Raw genomic sequence first — 27,024 nt, forward strand, 5'->3', positions numbered from 1 at the left:
TTGCAGAGATTTCCCCTATGGGCCTCTGGGTCAGCCAAGTGTTAATCTGCTCATTAGTTCGTTGGATTGATGACTGCAGGATCCCACAAAGCACAAACAAGCTGCCTGTTTTCATATATAAAGCCCTGCAGGGCTCTGATTTTGGCTGCACCTTGGAGCCTCGCCGGGTTGCGTACGAGCGTCGAGACGGTGGAGCGTCAGAGAGAGTTTGCCTCGGCACGTTGTCTGGCAGGGAGTGAGGCGAAGGGAAAGCGGATCTCGAGCTGCGCTCACGTCCTTTCCATCAGCAACAGGAGTCACTTCAGTCATCCTTCAGACATAATTTCACAACATTTCTGGTGTAGCATACAGGGAAGTCCATCCTCTAGAACAACTTGCTCACTGTCAGAGAACAACTGTGGTTCAACAGCTTTTTTGTCAAAGGGAATGTATGATCCAAAATTCATATTTTACATGCCTTTCTTGTTTCTTTTTAGTCCAAATTGGTTCTGAAAACAAACCAACGGCTTAAGAAATCCACCCAGTCAGTTTTTTTGGCAATAACTTCATGCATTTTGTGTCTGGAAAATGGGTCATTTCAAAAACCTTCAGAATGTAACGTCACAAATCAGCTGACTTTGAGTATTACCTAGCAACCCTGGTACAACACTGCCCGTTACCTAGCAACCCGAGCTGAGCTCCAGCACGTTTGGTCGGCTGGTTTTATCGCTGTATGCTCTAGTACAATGGCTGCTAGAAGAGACAAGGGTTCTGTTTTTGACTTACCATCCAGAAATCACTTTCTACATTCTGGTTGGTTGTGCAGGAGGCTCCACTTCTGTTTTTCAAAGACGTACGGTTGTGTATTTGTGCATCTGTTTGCAGCCATTTTCATGTTCATGTAAACATTGAGTTGGGGAGAATAGACAAAATTTTTTTTATCTAAAAATTATTTTTGTGCAAAAACAAATGAAACTTGTTTTGCAGCTCATAGACCTATTCTAACCCGTTAAAGAAAGCATAGTAGGCCACCTTTACAAATATGTATTTTTCCCTAGAGCACAAAGTGCCTTAAATAGTATTCAGAACAACTTGAACACAACCAAAGTCTTTTCCAGCATCCAATCAGATTATTTGGGGGTTTTTTTATGTTGAAATTAACTCCCAGTGGACCAAGAAAAATGGTTTTGTTGCATATTGCTGTTGTTAGCTGATATCGCGTGTGCGTCAGATTTACAGGTGTACCAGAAACATGCAAATACAAATGTTCCTCTTTGGACTTTTATTACATAAAAGTCAAAAATAAAAAAGTAAATAAATGAAAGTTTATGTAAAAAATTCATTGAAATTAACGTCTGGCCCTAATTTATTTGCAAAAAGAAAACAACAACAAAAAAACCCACATCAATTTTATCTTTATGATTAATAACAAAAGGCACCAACAGCACCACTGCTGCCTTGCAGCAAGAAGCTTCTGGGTTCGAATCCCAGCATTTCTGCATGGAGTTTGCATGTTCTCTGTGTGCATATGTAGGTTTTCTCCGTCTTCCTTCCACAGTCCAAAAACTGTCAGCTTTATTTATTTGTCTAAATTGCATTTAGGTGTGTGATGGACTATAATGCATTTTATGCAATGTGTTATTTTTTTTCTTTGTACTAATCCTCATTAAGCCCCAATACACCACAGATTTCATCTCAAGGTTCTTAACTGGATTCAATCTGAACCGACAAACACTTTAGTGGACAAATTTCCCTTTTTTTCTATCTCAGAGATGATTTCTTTTTAATGACAGCTAGTCTGAGACAGAGCCATAAATCAACAGATCACAGGTCTTCAAATATCTTCCTCCATCTTCACCCCCTCCAGACATTTTCCTCCCCTTTAAGAAGGTGACTCATCTTCCACCAATCAAAGAGCGGCACCAATAATCGCTCACCTTGGACCTCCCCTAGTTTAGATTTGCACCTGTGATAAACATGTCTACCGCTGCGTTTAATTGCAGCCTTTTCATCATAATTTAATGTTTGTTTCCTGTCGTTTTGGCTGCGAGCGCAAAAGGCTGTAATTTCTACATCAAGGGTGTTTTTTTATTTTTTATGAATGAGTAGCAGGTGGAGCAGACGGTGAAGAAACCATTTTACCAGCGAGATCATCTGGAAAGTGAGTTTTATTGACGGGTATTGATAACCCGGCCCACTAAACTGGCTGCTATCCTATAAGCAAACATTCAAGGAGCTCCGCTGCACAGTGAGCAAACAGGAGATAATTAGGCTAATATCTCTTTGAAGTGTAGTGTATTGCAATTAAAATAGAGCAGATAAAAGATGAGACAATAATAGATCTAAGAAGGACCTTGACTGAGTGTTGTTTAACAAAGAGCATTTTGTTTGACACAGTTCTTTTTTTTTTTCAAATCCAAAGTTAGGAGAGGAGGGAAAACATCAGGAAACAAATTTATAATGTTCATCAAGTCTGCAGCTAATTCTGTTTTTTTTTTCTTAGTTTCGATCAACCAGCAGCCTGAAATCTTTCTGAATCTGCTGGTGATAAATTATGCTCTGTGTGCAGATACAACTCTTCCTTTAAACGACATGCAAAATGTAAAGTGAGAGACAACTGAATCCAGGTCACAGCTCAGCAGGAAGTCCTGCGTTTCATGTGCGATCCAGAGGGGTCACTCTTATGAACTCATTAGGAGAAGAAAAATGCAAATGTTTTTTTTTTCTAAGTCCTTCACTCCTTTCTGCTACTTTTATGTGGGGGATTTTTATTTTTGTTCATTCAATAAAACCTTATCTGTTATTGAGTTATTGAGCAGATAAGGATAAAACAATGACATAAGTTTGTTCTGTTTACTACAAAACTGAAAATAATACAGAATCTGCAGTAAATGAGAAGCTGATACTGTCTGTGAAAAGGATCAGAAAATGTTTTATTTGAATCAATCAGCACTTGAAGGCCACATTTACTCTATTCTAGTGTTGTGAATGGAAGGACCACACATAATCTCTCTTTGGGCCGCAACTGGCCCCTGCGCCACACTTTGGACACCCCTGCTCTACATGAATAATCAAGCTTTTCTTTTTGTTCATTTAATGATTGCAGCTCATAGTTAAGAAAATTCAAGATTCAGTTTTTCTGAAAGTCTGTGTCAAAAAACAACTTATTTGGCTGAACACTTTTTCCTTCCACTAAACTTTCCATTTGGATGCTTGGATACAGCACAGTGAATATCCAGTTTATTATTTTTTTTGTCGATAACTAACTCCATCCTGGTGATTTTAGCCAGAGGAGCAGCGATGCACGGAGGAGGCGGGTTTGATGTTGAGGGAAAGTTCTGGCGCTGCTTCATCAGAGAGTCTGTCATTTGCAGCATCAAGTCCCTGAACCTGAATTATTGCACGGCACCTTGTCTTTACTGCAGAGACTTATTACCGCTACAGAGTCGTTTAGGAAATGGTAAAAAGTTTCACATCGGTGAAGCTTTTTTCCGATTTACCTTTTAAATTAAAAAATAAAAAGATTTTAAGGAACAAGAAGTTCCATCCGAGACCAAGCGGACTCGGATGGTACAGCGAGATCCTGCTCTGCTGTTTTAAATTGGTCATAAACATAATGCCTGACATGAACACCAAGGAGTCTTCATAAATGTTAATGACTGTTGTCATTAAGTGTCATTCAGTAAATAATGACAGTTTTATTGCACAGTTATGTATTAAAGGCCCATTAAAAATATCAACTTTGCACTTCATGACAACACTCATAAATATTCATGGAGACTCCTTCACTAATATTTATGATGATGTCATGTCAGTCATTTTTTTCTTTAGACTGGCTGATTTTTCCACTCAATTTTTAGTTCAGTTCAGGAACATAAACCTCTCATCCCTCATTCTGAGGTTAAGCTTAGCTAACTCTGGTTAGCTCAGGTTAGGGCTGGAATATGTTCATTTCAATCAATTGTTTACAAACATTTGAATGCTTCATTTGACTGAAGTCGAAGCTGGAACGTTTGTATTCGCTTGTTTCTGGTACACCCGTAAATCTGACGCACAAACGACAGCCGCTAAAAGCAGCGATGGACGACAAACCCGCTTCTGCCAGCCCACTTTGGGTTAATGTCTGCTTCTAAAACGATCTGATTGGACTGTTGCGTTCAAGTTGTACTAAAACCAGTTAGCCTATCAGTGAAGCTATTCGAGCCTAAATTAGCATCTCAGTGCAAAGCGTGTAGCAGCGGCGCTAACGCTACTGTTTTGTTCTTACAGAACGATTTGTTCAGACGTCGCATAAACTTGACTGCAAAGTTGAATCTGAATTGTTTATTCTGTTCATATATGGTGTTCAATTAAAATGCAATTAATCAATTACAGATTGTGTAATTAACTAAATTTTATTTGAATCTTATCAGCTACTGTGACATAAAGTGATATGTGATGTAAATTATTTCAATAAAATCTGGATTTATTTTTTTTCAACTCTCCACCAATGATGTCCAAATCTTTTTTTGTTGTTGTTGTTGTTGTTTATCACAATCAGCACAGTCATCAAGTTGAAAAGGATGTGGGCCACACAAAATATATTTTTAATAAAATTAAAAAATAAATATATTTGTTATTATAGTCTGAACATGCCAGGGCTTATTAAAATAAACAAAACATGTTTTAGTTATAAAAGGGATCCGTAGTTTGTTCTCGATGCAAACCCTTAAAGGGCCAGACGGAGGTTAGCTAAAGTCGGCTTCAGGTTCTATTGACTAAAACATTAAATAAAACAGAAATCTGCCAAAGATAAGAAGCTGATTTTATCTGTGAAAATGTTCAGAAAATGTTTTATCTGAATCAGGGATCTAAATTTGAAGGCCAGACTTGCTTCATTGTAGGGTTGTGGTTGGAGTGGCCACACATAATCTTCTTAAAGGCCACAAATGGCCCCCGCACCACACTCTGGAGACCCCTGCTCTACATAAATAAACTGAATTAAAATTAGGGTAAATTTGAAACCTTATGTTTGTTTTTGTTTTTTTGAATGCCCGGCCTGAGGTCAAACCAAACTTTGCGACTGCTACAAATTAAAATGCCTTGAAAATGTTCATTAATTGCAATAAATTAAACTCATAGTATTTCTATTTTTCACACACAGAGCGATGTATATCCATTTATTCCAGTTCATGTAACGATTACAGCTCACAGTTAATATTATTATTTTTCAATCTCTGAAAAGTCTGCATGAAAACATTATTAAATAGCCTGAGGATATTTTTCTTCCACTAAACTTTCCATTTAGATGCTTGGATTCCAAACTGAATATTCAGTTTCTTTTTTGTGTCATTTTTGTTGATATCTGCCAGAGTAACCATGTAGGTAAAATAAAAATCATATTTTGTTGATAATTATTTGGAGTTTTTGGGGGCTGAAAGTTAAAATCCCCTAAATAAACAGAAACAAACGTTTAAAATATGCCTGTATCACTATTTATGTAACAGAGTCTTTACAAATTTGATGCCCCCTCTTTAAAACATGAACCACCTTGCGGTGATTATGCTCCTATTTTACTGATTAAGTTGAAAAGTTTAATGTGATCATCTGTGAGAAACAGTGGGATTGAGATGCTCGGTTTGTTTTGTATTGATTTTCCGGTTCGTAGAGAGAAGATGCGCAGAACTGAAGCGGTAATCTGCTTGTTTTGGATCGCGGCGGCGGCGTCGGGCCCAGCAGGCCCGTCTCTGCTCTCCCATCCTGCCAGGCCTGAAATCTCTTCCCTGTTGATTCCCGTCACTTCCTCCCAGCTTTATGATTTAAAACCAAATCAAAAGAAAAGGAGGTTGCTGCTGTTTGGTGAAAAAAAGTGCCGGATAATTAAATTAAATAGTGTAATGAGGTAGAACCGAGACTTTTTTCCTACAGCAGGGTGGGAAGGAAAACATCCAAAGCGTTTTTTTTTTTTTTTTACCTTTTCATTGCAGTTTTTGGCTGGAAATAAGAACTGTTTAACGTTGAGGGTCTTTCCAATGAAAGGTTCGGTTGTTCTGTGTGAAATCTGTCTAATTGGCTCTCTCTCTCCCCCTCTTCTGTTTTTTTAAGGGCTGAATCTGTACGCGCGTGGAGGAGCACGCGCTTTCCGCTATACTCTGGAATGCAGCCAGTCTCGCGCTTTGAATCCAAAACCCAAAAGCCTTTGATCTTTTTCCCTTTTTTTCTCCTCTCTCTCTCCTCGCCGTCTCCTTACCCGGAAGAGAACCCTCTCTCTCCCTCCCTCTCTCTCTCTCTCTCCCTCTTTCCCTCCCTCTCTCTCTCTCTCTCTCTCTCTCTCTCCCTCCCTCCCCCTCTCTCTCTCTCTCTCTCTCAGCTGGGATGGACGCACACGTGGAAACGTTGGCTCGGATCCACACTCGGCCCAAATTTAGTCATACAAAGGGAGAGCGAGGAGGGGTGAGTGGGGAGTTGGGGATGAAAGCGGCAGCCGCCGCCAGATCAAAGGCGCCGCGGCCCCGCCCGCTGACTCCTCCCCCGCGCTTTATAAAGATCTGCCTCCAGATCCCGACTTGGATTCTCACGCAATCTCTCAGTTTCAGGCGGAAAACAAGCCCGTTTTTTATTCTGCGCTTTTAGTTATTTGTATTTAAAATCCGGTTTAAGAAAAACTTATGCATATGTTTTTATTTTAAATTATTTTGAGCAATATTAAGATTTGATTTAATTATGTAATCTTTAAAAACAAATAATTCATGTGTTCATATGAATAAATCTGCCTTTATGTGTTTTAATTCACTCCTGTTGCTTATTTTCAACAAAAACACAAAGTTTCACACAGATTAAATAATTTTCTTCTGCAATGCACAGAAACAGATTATTTTTGGTCCATACTAATTTTTAATATAAATGCATTTTGTAAAAAAAAAGTTTCTGTAGATATTTTAAAATATTTTTTATAACAATAAAATATTACTTATGGATTTATTTTTTACATTTTTACTCTGCAGTATTTAGATTTTTTTAATATATATATATATATATAAATAATTTATTAGTTATTTTGCCTTTATTTTTTAAACTACAGTATTTAGACATTGTTGATCATTTTATTATACTAAAAATATCGTTTTCATTATTAATAATGCATTTATATGTTAATTTTTTTTTATTCTGCAGCATTTAGAGTTTTACAAATTTTTATGTTCCTTAAAAATAATTTGCACTTATTTTTCAGAAACAATCGCATTTAAGTCGACCTAAATATAACCAGATAAATGGCTTTTTTTTGTTGCGTCGGACAGAAACTGTTTTAATTGTTTTGGGGACTTTTTGTATCAGTTTGAAGGGAATTGGCTCTGCGACTCTCTCTCTTTCTCTCTCTCTCTCTCTCTCTCTCTCTCTCTCTCTCTCTCTCTCTCTCTCTCTCTCTCTCTCTCTCTGTCAATCAGAGCCTCGGTTCCCTTTCATCTCTCCTTCCTCCCAGTGACTGAAGGGGGAGAGAAAAGGAGGAGGAGGGAGCGCAGCTACATTATCAACACACACACACACACACACACTGCTATCATTACGCCGAAGCTCTGCGGTGGGAAGTCGGTCCGCGGCGGCTCTTCCTCTCTTGTCTTTCTGCCTTTTTGATTTGATTGTTTCGGGACTTTTTATTTGCGCTGTTCGTCCTGATCTGCGCAGCTCTGAGGATTTATTCGCAGGCAGCTCGTTCCCGCAAAGCTGCGCCAATCACGGTGTTTCATTTACCCACCGGATCACGCAGGGACGTATTTTTACTTTTATAAAAACACTTTTTTATTACTATTATTTGTTGACTCGTTTCAGGATGAATTTAGACAAAAACTGAGTATTTTTTCTCCTCATGACTTCTTTAATCTCAGCCCCGGATTCTGATCTGGTTCGCACATTTCAGCTTTTTGAATAGTTTTGAGAAAAAGGAAAAACCTGCGGCTCCTGTTGCTTCTCTGAAAACCTGCGGTTCCTTCCTCCCGCCCGGATCTCGGTGGGAGTTCAACCTGAAACCCCGCAGCCGCGGAGCGAGCGCGCAAACCCCGCACCAAACCCCGCACCATGCCTCAGCTGTCGGGCGGCGGCGGAGACCCGGAGCTCTGCGCCACGGATGAGATGATCCCGTTCAAGGACGAGGGCGACCCGCACAAGGAGCAGATCTTCGCCGAGCTCAGCCACTCGGAGGAGGAAGGAGACCTGGCGGACATCAAGTCCTCCCTGGTCAACGAGTCCGAGATCAGCCCCAACAGCAACAGCCACGACGTGAGTCCGCCCTGCTGCCCCGACCTGCCCCGAACTGCCCCGAACTGCCCGGGTCACCCAGAATCTGGGCTAAAAAACCCTAAAACTGCTTCATTCCTCCATAATCTGTTTAAAATAATACTTTGGAACTGCTTCATTTACCCACAATCTGGATTGAAAAAAAATCCTCAAACTACCTACCCATTTACTCCTAATCTGGGTTTAAAACCCTCCAAACTGCTTCATTTTGACCTAATCTGGGTTACGGTTTCCACTTCTCCAGATTTTTTATCAGCTGAGTCACTCCTGATGGAACCATTTAAATCTGACCTACAGGAACTTTAAAGATGCTCATAAAATCTGGATTTAAAAAATCTGATGAAACCTTAAACGCTTCTGAACTTAATCCAGACTGAGGCAAATCTGAACACAAACCCAGATTATAAACTGCGTTTATTTAGGATGGATTATTTTGGGGCCTTTTGAGTCAAACACTTCTTCATCCTGATATTTATGCTGGGAATTCCAGTCGTATTTCATGATTTTCTGCATTGATCGGGTCAAAATAATCCAAATAATAATCCAGGAGAAGAAATACTAGGAACATGTAAATTTTTAAAGTAAAGCTTTTCTGAGTGTTTGCTGCTGAATTTGGAGGATTTTCTTTAATTTCTCTGTTTTTTGGCATGAAGCTGGTCTCTAAACGGAGGCTGAATGTTAATGAGGTTGAACCTGAAGTCATTCCCTCTCCTCAGAGAAACAATTGTTGGGATTATTATTCCTTTTTGAATGTTTTAAAAAAATCAAACGACTGGTTTGGCAGAGCATCAGATGCATTAATATTTTTAAATTTTATCGAACGTTTTCTGGGTTTGAACTGTGAGAGAGCAGACCACTAGTATTGGAAATAAGTTAATTTGTAAGCTGCTTAAGGACATGAGGTTTAATTAAGTGTTTCCTCTGAAGCTTTGATGAGGACTGCTCCATCTCCCCTACGCAGACAGGGCATCATGTGTGTGTGTGTGTGTGTGTGTGTGTGTGTGTGTGTGTGTGTGTGTGTGTGTGTGTGTGTGTGTGTGTGTGTGTGTGACTGATTTCTCTCTGTTTTCTCTTCCAGGCAGCTAGACAGTCCCAAATAGGTCCAGATTCGTACCATGAAAAGCACAGAGAGCACCCAGACGACGGTAAGCAGCTGCTTCCTCCTGGAAAGCGACAAACGTTCAGTTTTACTAACCAGATCAGAGGCGACAGCAGAAAAGCTTATTTTAGTCCTGCGCTGCAAAAACACAAAATCTTACCAAGTGACTTTAGTTTCTGACTGAAATGTCTTTGTATGCTTCAAATGAACTTAAAAGCAACTTTTCAGTTTGTTTAAGTCAATAATTCCTTAGTGTTGGTGAAAAAGTGCAGATTATTTCATAATTCATCAACATCAAGGAACTAAAACAACCTGAAAAGTTTCTTCTGAGTTACTTTTCCTTTTATTTCAAGTGTTAGAAGATATTTGCACTTGAAAACATTTTCTAACTTTGTAGATGTCTTAGCACAAAACTTTGGTAAGATTTAGTGTTTTTTTTTCTGCTGCTAGTCCAGACGCGGCGTCTGCAGGAAAAGCGAAGAATAAAAAACAAAACAGGAAAAGGAGGTGAAGTGTTTTCACCTGGGGAGTAATGCGTCAGCTGCAGGGATTTGTGATGTCACAGGCAACATGTTGCCCCTCAGGGACTCGTTGCCCCCCCAGGGACTCGTTGCCCCCCCAGGGACTCGTTGCCCCCCCAGGGACTCGTTGCCCCTCCAGGGACTCTTTGCCCCCCCAGGGACTCGTTGCCCCCCCAGGGACTCGTTGCCCCCCCAGGGACTCGTTGCCCCCCCAGGGACTCGTTGCCCCTCCTGCCTCTTGCCTCCTTCAGGACTCACGGCAGTCTGACCCCATGCCTGCAAGTCATAGTCGGAGCGTGCCTCCTTTTTGTTCCTCCTGCTTCAAAGCCAAACACTGGCCTCCCTCTTCACGTCAGCCATGTTGCCGTCGGCCTCTGCCCCCCCACGCCTCCCTGACCCCTCCTCTCGGGTCAGAGGCGCAGTTGGGGCGTCTTTGACACAGCCTGTATGTTCTCCTAATTGGTGCTAATTGGCTCAGAGGGGCTCCATTATTGCGCCGCATAATGGCGCCCTCCTCTCTTTGACGAGGGGCAGAAAGGAGGAACAAAAGGCCGCAGCGGTGCGGGGCCGAGGGGTTAAAGCCACAGAAAGCGATATGATCACCAGGTGAACTTCGGAGCGGTTTGGTTCTCTGAAACGGAAAGTAACGCTGCCTCTGGTTCTGCTGTGTTTGGACCAGGAAAACACCCGGACATGTACAGTAAAGGCCACCCGTACCCGGCCTACCCAGGCTACATCATGATGGGCAACATGAACAGCGACTCCTACATGAACAACGGCTCGCTGTCGCCGCCCATGGCCAGAACGGTGAGTACCGGCCCGGTTCTGGGCCACCAAACTGATCCTGCAGAAAAACGACTGAAACTCGTCTGAACGGATGTGTTTTCACTGAAATGTAGCAGCTTTTCCATCTAAAAGCTTTAAAACCAGCCGTGCTCCAATAAATTGGCTCAGATTGCCGTAATTTTGGGAAATTGGTCGAACTTTAACATGACAAGCCGAGCTCATCTTTCTTCTAAAGGCCTGAAAATCGGAAAAAATGCAAACTTAGCAACTTTGTTACTGTATTTCGCAACGTTTCAGACAAAAAACAGATCAGCTAAAATCGGCAGATCACATCAGCAATCGGTGCCATTAATGAGAGCCAAGTTTGGTTTGTTTGTTCTTGATGCGATTCTGCAGGTTTTGTTTTAAATATCAAGGTTTAGCAGCTCTGAGGTTTTTGTTTCGCACATGTTTAAAACCGGAATCTCCAAATTCATATTTAGTTTTTTATGAAATTTTCCCCTGAACCAGAGGAGCCCAAACGATTTTGGGACAAAATTGTGGAGTCAAAAGAACCAAGAAAATAAAATCAAGTGAATTAAGTAGTCCAATGCTTTTTTTTTTTGTGGAAAAGCAAACTTAAAAAATATTTTATGTTTGTTATATTAACAAAAAAAAATCCCCGTTTTTTATGTTTTTGGGCTTGATTGAATAAAACAGGATTTATGTCACTTTCGTTCAAAGAGGTTGCTATTTTTAGCCAAATTTAATAAATTAAGTAAAAACTGGTTTCGGTTTTTAGTAAAAGTCTCTGGATAGTCTCTACTTTCTATCAAAGACAAATCATTAGCAATTTGTCTGTAATAATTTTGCCCTGATTAGTAAATAAAAACTCTCCATCTAATCAAACACCGGGGGCCGCATTGGATCAGTTCGGGGGCCACAAAAGGCCCTCTGGCCACCCTTTGGACACCACTGGTCTGAAGGGAAAAAATAAAACAGAATTAAAAAAAATAATAAATCTGCCTGGTTTATTAGAAGAAGCTTTCGGAGCGTCTTTGATTTTAAATAGCGAAACGCTGATCAGGACATAATGGAGAGAAAACAGGAAGTTTGGAGTAAAAACGGAAAAGAAGCTCGACGGTGCTTCATATTTAGTTTTTAATTTTGTAAAAAATGTCAGAAATGACTGATTACAGAAGATAAAATCATGTATTGATCTGTAAATGAGGAATTAATTTTAAAATGTACCAACAGTTAGATCATGTCTGATCGATGAGACTTTGTCATCATATAGATAAAGAAACATAATCTAAAACATCTATAGTCTATTTTATAGCATTGGTTTGCTTTGATTAGACAATGCATTTGTTTTCTGTATTCTTCCTTTAGTTGACCTCCATGTTGTTGTCAGTTAGCCTGCTAGCGCAGGATGCAGACACACAGACCGGCCCTGAGGAACACCAAGCTGGGCTGCAACCTGGCAGATGAACCACATTTAAATCTGTTCTTATCTACCAAGAGCCTTTGATTTTTTTTTCCTATCTGGTTCTGAGTTTGTTCCTCTCAAAATAAGAAGCGTGATTTGTATCTAAAGAGTTCACTGATCTCAGGAACCAGGAGCTCTTCCAGATCGCTTATCTTCAGTTTGGGAAACCAAACGTCTGGATGTGCGGGAACTTTTTCTGCCCGACCCGGAAAAACCCGAGAGTTTCAGCTCCGTTCAGTTCTGTGTTGTTTATCAGTGGTTAATAAACTAAATGTTTATCAGGTGCCATTAAATGTCCCTCAGACTTCATTTAAGAGAAAAGGAGATTGTCTGCTTCTCTGCTGTTGCTCCTTTTCTTTCATTCTTAAAACTTATTTTGATTTGTTGGCATTCAGTTGAAGTCTGACGCTGTAACTTCTGTTGGGATGTTTTAGTTTTATTCTCTTTTAATCGTTTTCTTTTGCTTTGATTTGGTATTTTTCATATGTCCTTGTCCAGAACTTCAGTGCAGTTTCAAACTTTGTTAAACGCGCCACATAGATAAACTTTCAGGCTTGCTGCTGCTTTCTTCTTACTTCAAAAACACAAAATGTTCAGACGTAATTCTGTTTAGTTTATAGTGCAAATATCTTAGTGCACTTGGAAATTAACTTAGAAGTAACTTTTTAGTAATAATCTTGGTAATTAGTGGAACTAGTACTTTTTAAAATCAGCATTAAAGGAATTATTGGCCTAAAATGAGCCCATATTTCTTACAGAAAAGTTACTTTAAAGTTATTTCTGTCTTATTTCAAGTGAACTGAGACATTTGCACCAGAAACTATATCAAAACTACTTGGTGAGATTTTGTGTTTTTGTAGTGTAAAAAGTAAAAAGGGAACAGTGAGTCTGGTCCTGTTAGCCTCGCACTGCAAAAACACAAAATCTTACCAAGTATTATTGGTCTAGTTCACTTCAAACAAGACTAAACAAACTTAAAAGGAACATTTCAGCAAGAAATAGGAGCTTTAAGTCAATAAATTCAGTCAATAATTCATCTGATGTTGATTTTAAAAAGTACTAATTCCACTGGCAGATTATTTCACTTACAACATGTGAAAAATGTTATAAGTGAATTCATCTGACAGTGGAACTAAAACTTTTTCATCGATATTAAGGAAACATTTATCTCACTGCAGTCACTTGTAAGTCAGTTTCATCTCATCTCAAGTGCACTGAGACACTTGCATTAGAAACCAGACATAAATACTTGGTCAGATTTTGCGTTTTTGCAGGAAAGCTTCCACTGTCCGTTAGCATCGGTGCTCCCACCTGGTCAGGAAGAACAACACGGCTGCTTCTTGCTGTGAATTTCCCGGGAGTTGGTTGGAGCGGCAGAAAGTTGCCTCGGCGTTGTTGTGAGAGTCTGTGTTTTTTGGGAAGCAGATGTGATTGTCGGGGGGTAAAGGCCACATGCTGAGTGTAAAGGATCTTCTTTCACACGCAACTCTATCGTGGGATGATGTTAAAATTGCGTTGTTCACCCTTTGAAATAGTTGCGGGAGTGAAAAGAAAGTGTGGCAGTTTGGAGAAAATTGGATTAATTCGAGCGCTTTCCTGTTCGCTTCTGGAAATTCTGTTCTGATGTTGAGATTTCTGCTGGTTTGTGTTAATCCGTGGCACAGAGAAGCTCATAAACCTCAGTATGGAGACCAGCTGAGTGTTAGAGGAAATTACCCCTCAGTGCAGATGTGTAAAACCAGGCAGTTTGGAGGCAAACCTCCTGCCCAAACTTCTAAAACCTTTTCTTTTGCTGTGGTTAGCCTCCCTCCCCCTGTCTCCAATAAAACAGAAGTCATTTTCTACGCGTTTCTCTCGCCGATCCAATAACAAGTGGAAGAATCCCGACTTTCTCACTGATGTCAGCTCGCCTGCTCCGCTGCCGGCCACCGCAGCCTCAGTATCTGCAGGCCTGGGATCAGTTTTCACCCAGATCAAAGCCACATTCTCCCTTTCATTCTCTTCCATCCTCGCCCGCCATCCCAGCAGTTTAGATTGATTTCCATTGACCATGACATTCCTGCACATGCCGGAGTCCAGTCTGCGAACAGAGGGTAGCGTTTGCTGATTGTCAGCAGATTTTGGGGACTCCCAGCTTAATGAGCAGACTCAGCTACAGAAGCTCAGACTTTACGCCAAAACATGTTGACAGTTACGCAGACACACAGAGAAATGAGTAGCTTTTCCAAAAAACAAAAGACCCTGGATAAATGTTGATGAGACTCATCATGACACAGTTTGAACACCTGGTGGCGCTTGTTAAGAAAAACGTATTTCACGCTAAGTTCACACACCTTCGATGATAAATTAGATTTTCTGTGGTTTTGGTTTTTTAATGGTTGTTTACACTACAAATTAAATGTGAGCAGAAGAAGAAGGCTGATGTCACACAGCAGCGCTCTGTTTACGGCAATAAAAATGGCCGCCGCTGTAACTGTGGCCTCTAACAGGAGGCCACAGGTTTGTGAAGGTTGATGAAGTTGGCTAATAAAATGAAAGCGCATCGGCTGCAACTTCTGTGACACAAACTGCTTTCATAGTTTTACTGTGTCTTGGTTCTTCTGATGCATCGGTGATGCAAAATGACCCTCCAGACTGCAAACGCTGGGAAAACTATCGGGCGATTTAGCTCCTCAGATGGAGGGATGAAAGTAGATCTCACAGCAATAAACTGACACAGATCTTCCAATTTAAACTAAACCTCTGTCTCAAAGCAGCTCTAAAGCTTCAGCTAGCATCACATTTATTCAGATAAATTAGCATAAAGAAAGAACAACATATATAAATAAATAAACTGTGGCATTCATAGTTCTCTGGTCAAATCTAAATTATTTTAGATTTCCTAAAGATCATTTAAAACATCTTTTGGTTTGTTAAACATTAATTCTGTTTGTGGAAAGAATGAATTTAATGCTTTATTCAGCACGCTAGAGTTAGCATGTTCTATAGCTTTTAACTGCTTCACTGTTTTATTTCATTGAATCTTAACTGGGCTGCACAGTTGGTACCACTGTTCCCTTGCAGCAGGAAGGTCCTGGGTTTGATTCCCGGCCCAGTGTCTTTCTGCAGAGTTTGCATGTTCTCCCTGTGCATAGTGGGTTCTCTCTGGGTACTTCGGCTTCCTCCCACAGTCCAAAAACAGTCTCTGAATTCTCCCTGGGTGTGAGTGTGTGTGGTTTGTCCTGTCTGTCTCTGTGTTGCCCTGCGACAGACAGATTGGTGACTCTGGTTTCATGAAACCTAGATAGTGTAGCTGGTGTGTTCTGCAGCATTTCGTGTATTAAGATCAAAGCATTCGGACGAGGTTTGTTTGCATGGTGTATCGAGAGAATCTTCATCAGTGCAGACTGAGCGTTTGCACTGATGAAGAGATTAAATAATGTTTTCTTGGGTAATGCTGCGATTTTGTGTAAATGCAGTTGTGAAGGTTACATTTTTCCACCTGACTCAGCCGACGATTCTTTGATGTTTCAGCACAAAAAACGCCAGAAAAAAACTCTTTCATCTCAAATCAGTATAAACATTTTTAATGGGTGTCCATGCATCCTTAAGAAGTCTTTAATTCATGTATCAATAATTAAGGCCCTAACATGTCTTTATAAATGTCTTAAACATGTGAATCACAGGTCTTCAGTGTTGCTTGGCAGTATTTAATCTCGTATTTAATCTCGTATATTTGATGTTTTTTATTTCCTGCTTGCCTTTTCAGGCAGGTAAAAGTTTGAGTCGCACTGATGAATTTTCAATGCGTTCTGCGACTTCAGACAGTTTGGAAAATTTTTATTTTCCATTTGGCTGCTGGTAACCAGCTGCTAACATAACCATGCTGTAGCTTGCTGGCTTTTCTTGCATCTAAGACGGTTTGACAATATTTGTACATTTCTGTGGAGATACGGGTCTTAAATGTCGTTAAATTTGAGTTGGTGAAACCTGCAGAAACCCTGTTGAATTTCTGTTGTGACGTGCAGCAACACTGTGTTGTTTTCTCAGTGGTTTCAGATAAGATTAAAACTTTTGTGTCCTGCTGAATTTTTTGATGTCGCGTTTGGAGGATTTTGTTTTCCTAGTTTAATGTGTGGAGGAAGTCGAGTTCACTTACATGTAACATTTCAATAAATACAGGAGCTTTTTAAAGGGAATAATTCTTTAAAGTTCTTATTCCATTGGCTGATTATTTTACTTAAAATGTAGGAAAAATGTCTTGTTAGAAATGAAATAATCTGCCAATGGAACTAGAACGTTTTCAGCAATAGTAAGGAATAACTGACTCAAAACAAGCTATCTGTAAATTTGTTTTGTCTTATTTTAAGTATTTTCACGAGAAACTAGGCCAAAACTACTTGATAACATTTTGTATTTTTGCAGTTCACTTTTCATGCTAAGTTTGAATATATTTCCTGAAGAAAGGGAGATCTGTAAATCCAGATTTGTTTCTGAAAACTCACATTTGATGAGACAGAAACAGTAAAAACAGCTGCTTAGTTCTGAAATGTTGGTGGAGAAGCAGCTCAGGATGTCTGAAGATGATTTTACTTTCTGATGATGAGCACTCAGAGCTATGTCTCCATTTCAGTTTTTAGTTTTTTGGATCCCTGGCTGCAGATCCTCATGGTGAGGATGAGGAGGGGCTGCAGCGCTGGGCTTCCTTTGATGTAGAGGGAACGTGACGGATCTGCTAGCCAGTGTCTCGCAGCGTGGAATCGCTAACCCGGGCTTACCTAACAGGATTTGGTGGGCCGCGCCGGTGTCCCTCCGTGCCATGTGTGTCCTGAGCTCATGCCCTCGGTGCTGCATGGAGGATCTGTTAGAGAGAACACTGCATCTCCCAGCAGCCTCCCTGTCCATCACTGCCCACCCTGCGCTGCTTTCCCACTGCTGGGCTTGCCTCTAATCGGGCGCCTCAACTCAGTTGTTCTCTAAACTCTGGAAAATAATATGGGAATTAGAAACTGTCCAAAGTCATTTTCATGTTGGCCCACATTAAGGCCATGAAGGGCCAGATGTGCCAGAATGTTTTGATAAAGCCTATTAAATTGTTAAAATATAAGCTGTCTCTGCATTTAATAAGTTCCCCTTGAATCAAAGACATAAAACCCTGTGATGATGTGTCTGTACAAAGGTATTTAGAACTAATATAGTCCTATTATCAGCATAAATGGGCCTTTTTGAGACCATTTAAAGGGACATGGACACATAGCCGTCTCCTCAATGCTACACGATGGATCACATGTTCATCATCACAACTTGAACTTTCTTTGGTGAAACGGCTTCAGCGCTGAGACGACGTCACCTGTCCATTACGTTTAACGTAACACGAATAATTATTACCAACTTTCACACTTACAAAAGTTAAAAAAGAAAGAAAACTTGCCTTCACTGAGCATGAACGCTCCAGATCAGCTAAACAAGCTTAGCATACTCTCAACTTAAAAAAAACAAAAGCAAAATGAAAAGACAAATTCTGGAGCTATATCTAAACCGAACAGCGCCAGGATTTAAAAAAAGACAATACAATATGAGGCAAGATGATCTTTGGTAAATGAAGCTAGCGGGAGAAATCACTCGTGATCTTCTGCCTAAGACAAAACAAATCCTCTAACTGCTACAGTTTGACCACGCTTTATTTTTGTTTACATTTCAGGAAGAAGGAAGTGTTAGTGTCTTCTTCAGAGGCTTTTGTGTCAGTGGTTGTTAGTGCAGCGCCCCCACAGGCGGGGAGTGGAACAGTGTTTTCAATTATTTTGATTTGTTGCCATTTTGGTCTGAATTGAAAAAAGTCAACTGGACCATGGGGTGTGAAAACACCCAAAGACCCAAAGTTTTTAATCATTTAACGCACAGTTATGCATAAAATCTGTTTATTTTTTGTGAATTTTGTGAGCTGACAAAAAACTGGAGGGACTGACTACAAACCCTTTGAGGCCTTTGGAAAATAAAAGCTGCATTTACAGTGAGATTAAATTACACACAGATTTACATGCAACACTTAATGTTTCTTATCCTTTTTGCAGAAATTTAGCAATAAACTGACAATTATGCATTCGTGTGAAAAACTATAAGAGTTGATTGATGTAATTCTGCAGTATATAGATAAAAACTCCTTTGATTTGATTGATAAAATAACATGAAAACACACAACTGTTATCTGGAAGGTTCTATTAATGTGACCCACTGGAGTCCAGAGGGCCACATAAAAAGTTGTGGCGTGCCGGATTTGGCCCCCGGGCCTTGAGTTTGACAGTGTAAAGTTGCCAGGGTAATTGCTGTTTTCTTCTAAATCTGCTCAGACATCAGTGTCATCTGCGATGCAGATCTCACACGGTGAATTATGTGTTTGCACAGAGACGGCCCGCTGCTGCTGCGGCGGCGTTTTTAAACAGCCCCATTAACGCCGAAGTTTCCTGCGACGTCTGGCGATGCCGGGCGATACGTTTGCTCCGTATGCGCAGTGCAAGCGACGCCATGTGGTTGTAATCTGCTTATCTGCGTTTTCATCCTGGTAAATGGAGCTCAGCAGACTGTAAGAGGAGACGACGATCACGGATGAAGGCTTTCTTCACGCGTTTTTGAAAATGTCTTCTAGTTTTATTGCTTCAAAAGTTCAACATTTCATAGTTACAGAAATCCAAGCAGTTAAACTCATCACGTTTAAGTTGCTTCAGTGTTAAAAGCTAAAGGCAGCAGAAGGAAAACATCTGTTAGCAATACTTTAGCTCCGGCGCTGAAAGCCCTCAAACTGTGACTTTCTACATGTTTGAGAAAGGCAACAACCCGTGAGCGCCGCATGCAGCCTCGCATGTGATGCAACCTGACTGATGCTTATTTTGGACGCGTTTTGGCACTCAGAAAGCTGGTAAACGACGGCTCTTCCTTTGGGCGTTGAGCCGGCCGGAGCGCCGCCCGGGTTCTGGTGGTTCTGGCCTGAGCAGCTGCTCACTGGTCCTCACTCCTCACCAGCAGCCTGCTGCGGGTCTCCAGGGGTCAGCGGACGGCCTCGCCAAGGTCGTCCCTCATGCCCAGTTCTGCTTGATTAGAGAGGGTGGGACTTCCTGCAAAACCAGGATAAGGGTTAGAGACTGGAGGGCTGCGTGTTGGTGTTTGTTTGGGTTTTTGGTCAAATCTCTCTTGTAACTTCTGTAAAGTTATTTTGTGTGCATGAGATTGCAGGAGGATGATGGTATGAGAACCTTGAATTCATGTTTTTTAATGGAAAAAAATATTCACTAACAAACTGGTAAAACTTTGACTTAATAATAGCACATCATCCATCCTTACATACAAGATTTATTACACATCGTGTTAAACATCGCTCTCCCTGCAGCCGACATGGAGTAATCTTTCATTGGCTGGTTTTGGTTAATTAGCAGGGCGACTATATCAGCAGCTGCTAACTAAACAGTTACTAGAGCTAAAAGCGCCAACCATAAACATTATTTCCACAACACTTATCTTCTGTCTTCTTCAGAGGGTTTCATGGTGTTTCCTTCAGTGGGTCTTGGAGCAGCGCCCCCACAGGTGAGGAGGGGAACAGGTTGGAGTGTGAAAGAACCACAGCAGCTGAAAATGTAATATATTTGGTCCCTAATCAAACCGAGTGCACCGGACTGTTAGCCTTAGATTTGTTGTTGTTATTTCATCTGATAATAAAGTTACACGAGCTTCTGTCAAACACTTGGTGCTCCAGCAGGCTCTCTGCTGCAGCTGGAAAGTGAGTAAAATCATGAATAGGTTTCCTGACCTCATCCTGACAGCTCGCAGCTCTATAAAGAGACAGTTCCAAGTAGCGATCTGCAGCGGAGCGGGAACAATGGGCTCACAGGGGTAAGAACATGGCTCCAAATGCTGCCAGCTGTGTCCAGACTTCAGAGGAGCTCAAACAGCCCTCACTTTGTCCCGCTCAGAGACCGAAACATGATCAATAGCCGCTCTGTTGGATGGATCCGCGCTCGCTCCGGCCTTCCTTTTCTTTTTTTTTCTTTCTTTTTTTTTTTTTTTTTTTTTTTTTTTTTTTTTTTGCTGTTTCATATTTTTTCAGAAGCTCATTATTTCCCTCTGCTGTGGGTGTGAGCGCTAAAGACGCTCACATGCAATGCGTCTCTGACAGCGCTGAAATATTAATGGTCCCCAGTGTAGGAGGTGGTACAGGGCCGCATAGCTGCAGTACAAAGGGCGCCTTCTTGCCACCAGGCTTTATTAGCGGAGCCATTAAATGAATACATGGCCACGGCTTTTCCTTCATGCTCCTTCTGTGTTCTTGTGCCGAACATCAAACCGCTTTTTTCTGTCGGCGTGTGTGTTGCTGTGTGTGTGTGTGTTGTCTGTGTGTGTGTGTGATGGTGTGTGTGTGATGTGTGTGTGTGTGATGGTGTGTGTGTGTGATGGTGTGTGTGTGTGTGTGATGGTGTGTGGGGGTGTGTGTGTGTGATGGTGTGTGTGTGTGTGTGTGATGGTGTGTGTGTGTGTGTGTGTGTGTGATGGTGTGTGTGTGTGTGTGTGTGTGATGGTGTGTGTGTGTGTGTGATAGTGTGTGTGTGTGTGTGTGTGTGTGTGTGTGATGGTGTGTGTGTGTGTGTGTGGGTGTGTGTGTGTGTGTGGGTGTGTGTGTGTGTGTGGTGTGTGTGATGGTGTGTGTGTGTGATGGTGTGTGTGTGTGTGTGATAGATGGTGTGTGTGTGTGTGTGTGTGTGTGTGTGTGTGTGTGTGTGTGTGTGTGTGTGATGGTGTGTGTGTGTGTGTGTGTGTGTGTGTGGACTCCATCAGGAGGACAAAGCGCAGAGGCTGCAGCTATCTCTTCGTTTTGTGTGGTCTCGGCCGTAAAAAACACGCCGTTCTTTGAATGCTGCGGAAAAAAAGCGCCTGCCTTTAATTTTTGGGAAGGCCGTAAAAAGTTTGTCGCTCCTTTCATATCGGCGGCGGAATTGAAAACAAATGCTACATTTCTCCCCTCCTCTCCTTTGAACTGTCCAATTATGGAGTTGTGAAAATATAAAAAAGAGAGAGAGGAGAATCTGTTTTTGGATCCATTTACCTTCTTCTCTCTTCTTGTTTTTGAAGAACCGATGGTTAGAGGGAGAGAGAGCAGGGGGATCACTGATGTCAAAACCAAGAGCATTAAGAAAACTGGCGAAATGCAATACAGCTGCAATCCAACATGACGCTAGAAAATAGGGCTGAGGAGCAGAAAGCCTCTCTCCCGTATTCCCTGGGCGCGCAACTGCTCCCGGCCTTGGCTTTGATCTCTTCAAAGCCTCCTGCCTCCTAGATGGAGAGTCTTGGCTGCCGCTCGCCGCGCCGCGCTGCAGAGAGGCAGGAAGAGGAGGGGGAGGCGCGTCATCCTCTTCTTTCCAGGGCTGAAATCAATCACGGTGCCGAGGCAATTATCTGTAATTCAACCCCGGCCGGATTAGTAACTCCTGTTACCTGAGCGACCGGGCAGAGTGTGATCCGCAGCGGGCCGGCCGAGGCCGCGGTGGAGGCGGTGGAGAGCGGGCCGCCGCGCCGCGCTGCCGCGCCGCCGCGGCGCTGCCCAGCAGAGCAGAAAATCAGAGCACAATGCAGTGATTACACTTGCAGATGTATCCATGTTTGAGAGAGGAGAGCGCTGATTGCCATGGAGCCCGCTAGTTAGACTGCTAACGAGCCGGGCGCCTTTGTGTTGGAGCGCGTGTGTAATGGCACCTCGCAGCAGGGGCGGGTCTAGGGGCTTCCTGAGGGGGGCCAGGCACAGGCAGTGACAGGGCCATGCAGAGTCGCCTCTCGCCTGTTTGGCGCCCTGAGCATCTGTTGTCAAGCTTGATGTTTATTTTGTGATGATTAATATGTGATAGTCTGAACACAGCGAAGGTTGATTTGCTCATTTAAACTCCAGCTCTGCAGATCATGTCAGAGAGTTGGTGTGTGGGTCGCCTTTTAAACTGAACCAAACAAAGCGGATTCTGCAGCACATGTACATGTTACTGTTGTCAAAGTCAAGCTAGCATAGCTGATATAATTCCCTCTCCTTTGCTATTTTTTTTCTGACCTTGTATCCATACAAAGCACTGAATCAATTTTTCTTTTATATGATAGACATACATTTAAGATGTAGCATATTAAAACCAAAGGTTGACTGTCACTCACTGGACCAGAGGGAAATCTTCTGCTTAAAGTCATGTTGCCACAGATCTATAGAGATGCCGCTAATGTTGGCCGGCCAACAAAGTCTGCCTGCCTTTATTATATCTAAGTGTTTAAAGTCTAATTAACCCCAAGTCACACAACAGCAGGATGAATAAAGTCTGATGACACAGAAGTTAGCCTGCATTCACACCAGCCCCAGTCAGTCCAGTTTGACCAAACTCCAGTCCTTTTGGCCTGAAGGTCTGGTTTGTTCCAACCCCAGTCTGGCCCGTTTGCAGTGAACTCTGCTGTGGTTCGAATGTGAACGCCAAGCGGACCAGAGATCGCTCCAAAAGGAGGAAGTGGACTACAGTGCAGGGGATTCTGGGTAAATGCAACCAAAACAAACAGCAGGAGAAATGGCTTGTGATTTTTTTTAACCAAATACAAAAGAGAAGTCTTACAACCCCTAAACTCTGACGTCACTCTGTTTTTACCTTTCTGAAGAAGGAAGTTGTGCTCAGTGTCTTCTGTGTCGTTTCCTTCAGTGACTCTTGGTGCAGCGCCACCTGAGGAGGGGAACATGTTATTCGTTTGACTCAGTCCAGTGAGAAAATGAATCTCAGCAGCTGAAACTGTAGCAAATGTTGCAACTTTGTTCCCAGTTTACTGAAGCTGTTGCAACCTTTAAAAAAAGACAAGGTCGCCTTCCTTCCTTTGGAAACATCCACCTGGTCTGCAGACCCGCCTACTCACCCAGCCGCCTCATTGGCCACGCCCCTCTCCGCAGTGCCCTCCCCCGCTGCCACCACCACTGTATCTCCGTCCCCCGACGGCCTCCCGGGCCCCGGCTCTGAAACGCGAGCCCGGCTCCGGCCCCAGGCGCCCGATTTACTACGGCTGGGAAAAACTTGACGGCCCCGAGTCACAGAGGAGACACGGCGGCGTTGGTCGAGTCTGTGCAGCTGAGATTCATACCAATTATACTCACTCCAAGTTCAGACAAACCTAGAAGATGGTAGCAGTTTGACTAATCCTGCCTGGAGATTTGGGTTTTAGCAACAATTCATATGAGGTTTGTCTACCAGGCAGCTGGAGAGCAGAACCCTCCCTCTTTTCTTTTTTGGTTTTTGTGGAGCAGCAAATTGAGAGACAGTTTTCAAACTCTCCGTTCTTCCCTCGCTCTCCGTCTGCACACTCTGATGTCACGGGGATGAAAACAAGGCTTTGTTTTCTTCCCCCCTCGCAGTCACTTGATGCAGGATGATGAAACCCACAAAGAAATCCAGCAAGAATATGTTTTGTTTATCTGATGAGCTCTCCTCGTACTCCATGCTGCTTTTGATCAGCGGACAGCGAACTCGTTGATGGAGAGCGCGCTTTTTCCCTCTCGGGACCAACGTGTTAAATAAATTAGATGCATCTTGGATCTCCGCGCCTGCTGCAGCTTCAGCAAACCGAGTCGGGAGTGGAAGTGGGGCTGACTCAGGGCGTGTCAAAGGTCACGCTGAATGGATTATGATGCCTGAACGGGGAGCCCCTTAAAGCCGCAGGCGGTCGTGAGGCCAGGTGATGCTTTTCATGTCCTCCAGTGGAGAGACATCAGAGCGGAGCCGCACTTTGAGCCGCCAGCCATCAAACATCCATCAGAACCTCTAATCAGTCCACCGCCACCGAACCGCCGTCCTCCGACATGAAAGGTGGACGAATATGGAGGTTTCTGGTCTGCTTGGTTTTCACATCCGCATTCAAACCGAAGCAGAATTCATCTCCACCGAACAGAGACCGAGGTTTGGAGCTGGACCAAAGTTCGATTAGCATTCACACGTCCAGAAAATGACCCGGACGTTTTAGGCAAACGGACTGGGGTTCAATTAAAAATAAGAACTGTAAAAATAAGAACAGGTAAATAATTCTGGGCCAAATCATGTCAAGTTTTAAAAGTGAGTAAAATAATCTTGAAATCAACAGAAAAATGAGGAATAACCCAGTAAAACGGGTTGAATTGGTTTTGTGAGTCATCTGCTTTACTTCCTCGTCCGTCTTTGTATTTTGATGCATTATTAATCTTCATATTAATGCATGAGCATTAAAGCATGTTTATGGAAACTCTTGGAGGATAGAGTTTCTTTTTTCCTGAAAATATAGTTGGAAATTTTATTGTAAACGATCCATTTTGGTCTCTTTGCACCAGAATTTTGCAGGAAGGAAAACAGTTTGAGTCTCCGTTTACGCCCAGGGGAGTCTCCGTGCTTCGGCATCAGTTAATGCAATCTGCAGACGTTTACTGCTGGGTGACTGTTTGGAAACCAGGTTATGAGACTCAGAAATAATCCACCAGCAGGCGGTCGCTCCCTCTGACGGTCATCTCAAGTCAACGTTCCGGTTTAGAGCAGTACTTTGGAGATGAGACTTTATTTAGGCCATTTTTAGTCTGCAGCTGTAACCCAAACAAACATGCAGAGAGTCGGGCTTCGTTGATTCATTTCATCCCCGACTTCAGTGAAACTTTGATGACTTTTGGTTTGATCGTCCATCAAAACACTCAAACGTCTTCAGAAGGAATGAACTCAACAGGAACAAATACAAAAACCTTCATTAGAAATAAATAAAAACTGTAGTGGCGACAGAATGAGAGATTGTTTTTAAATTATGAGAACAAAGACACAATATTACCTGAAGAAAATGTTAAAACTATTAGAAAAAATTGTTTTAATAAGAGCAAATATTTGGTTGTTATAAAGATCTGATCTAAAACCGTCACATTAATTTGATGTTAAAATCTAAACATGTAAATATTGTCTAACTTCAGAAGATGCTCAGCATTCATCATTTTATATTTAAATTTTTCAAAAATAAAATTACCACTTCATTCTACATATTATATTAATGTAATATAAAGTATATTTTTGTATTATTTTGACTTTGTCATATGATTTTTCCTCTCAGTTTTACCAGTTTGTTGATATTATGAGTTTATTTTGCATCATTACGACTCTTTTTATTCTAACAAAGTTTTTCTCATCATGGCCTTTTGGGATTCAACTCCTTTCATATCGACTTTTTTCTTGTATTATTACTTTATTTTGTACTCTAAGTTTATTATCAAGCTTTTTCCTCATGTTGATCTTTTGATTTGTGACTTTATTTCTTTATTGTGACTTTTTCTTATATTATTTTGATTATATTCTCTTAATATTATGACTTATTTCTTGTAGGACATTTTTCTCTTAATTTTAAAACTTTATTCTCGTAATTGTACTGATACTCAGTTGAAAAAAATGTAATTAAATAATTTAAATGTAAATATTTCTCGGGGTTTAACGTGCATAAATAACCTGCTGGGAGCCTTTGGGACAGAAATGAAGCAACTTCGCCCTAAAACCTTTGAAACATCTTGGTGCATGTTTCGTCATTGTTGTTGTCCCGTATGAATGAGGCCTGGTTTATTATATTTTCAGTGTTTTCTGCTCTAACAGGCCTTTACTTTCTGTTGCTGCTCCAGCTGAAGCCTCTCAGCAGACCCATGAATATCTCCATCAAGCGGCTCGTTGTGCTTTAATCCAGTGGAGAGCTGATTGTGATGAAAGGCCATTCAGGCCTGCTGAGTCAGGTGGACCCTGCATCGCCGCGCTAACCATACGCCCGGGTCTCGCGCGTCCCTCTTGTGTTGCAGAAATTTCCATTTGTTAGGCCATGTTGAACATGGTGATTGTTTTGTTTGCGTTAAAGCCCGCTAAACCCCGCTGCCACAAAGCTAATTGAAGGGGGCGGGGCCTTTCTCGCGGCCGCTCGGTTCCTTGGAGAGGCCCTTTAAGGGTTCCTGCCTCTGTGAGGTTGGAGAAAAGCCGTTTGTTTGGCGCGGATCGGCTCTGAATGGCTCTGCGTTTTCCCATTCAGACCTCCTAGGAGGGCGTGCGGGTCTGGATGGAGAGAAATCCTCAGACGTGGGGTTTGATGAACGGCTAATTCCCCAATGAAAGGCGGTTGTTGGGAGTCTTTACCAGTTAATCCCCTGAAACGTGGAATCGCACCCAGACAGTGGGCTGCTGATACTGTTGTTTGGTCCTTTTTGTGAGCGAGTGCAGCGCTGATCCGTGAATCGGTCCCGAACATTGGGACGCAGAATGCGTCTCATGACGACCTGAACTAGAATCGCAAAACCAGCACCGCTGTGTCAGACTGGGACAGGAAGTACAGACACACCAAACACGCCGACTACGATTTGACATTTCCTAGGACATCCGACCTGCAGAGAAAAACCGAGATGCAGATTCCTGGAGTACAAAGTACAAATTTTCTTCCATTCTTTGTGCTTCTTTGTTGAGTAAATGAGTAAACCAAGAAACAGTTTTTAACTCAGACTCGTATGGAAAAAGTTGTTCCAATTATAACTAATTACTGGCAATTACTAGTTTGTCTCTGGAGGAGACAGAATTGGGGAGTTTTTAAGCCAGAAAAGGTTTCAGTCAGGTCAGGTTTCAGTCTGGACTTTGATTAGGCCACTGTAAAATCTTTAATTTTCTGCATAAACACAACTGTACTCAAAAGGAGAACTGAAACATGTTGTTAAGGTAACATCAGAATCAAAGAAAATTATAAAATGCTTGCAAAATAAAAATTAAATTGATAGAAAGTAAAGATCATTTAATTCTACATATTTTACATTTAATAACTTGAGCATTAATTAAAAACTAGAAATGCAATAAAACATGAAAAAAAAATTAACTCATTTTTTAAATAAGAAGAATTGTTGCTTGTAA

The 27,024-nt window shown here is 41.9% G+C and overlaps 1 protein-coding gene across 4 annotated transcripts in view; it reads left to right on the plus strand.

Moving 5' to 3' along the window:
* Positions 1-7,497: 7,497 nt before the first annotated feature.
* lef1 (lymphoid enhancer-binding factor 1) overlaps positions 7,498-27,024 on the plus strand; it is a 60,623-nt gene continuing 41,096 nt past the window's right edge. For all 4 annotated transcript variants that reach the window (XM_055019900.1, XM_055019898.1, XM_055019901.1 and 1 more), the window contains exons 1-3: positions 7,498-8,232; positions 9,329-9,395; positions 10,550-10,677. In XM_055019900.1, the coding sequence (XP_054875875.1) occupies positions 8,032-8,232; positions 9,329-9,395; positions 10,550-10,677 (396 nt within the window). In that variant the 5' untranslated portion in view covers positions 7,498-8,031. The remainder of the gene's footprint in view (positions 8,233-9,328; positions 9,396-10,549; positions 10,678-27,024) is intronic.

The sequence above is a fragment of the Poeciliopsis prolifica genome, unplaced genomic scaffold, assembly GCF_027474105.1.
Source record: "Poeciliopsis prolifica strain line A6 unplaced genomic scaffold, Auburn_PproV2 SCAFFOLD064, whole genome shotgun sequence".
NCBI lineage: Eukaryota > Metazoa > Chordata > Actinopteri > Cyprinodontiformes > Poeciliidae > Poeciliopsis > Poeciliopsis prolifica.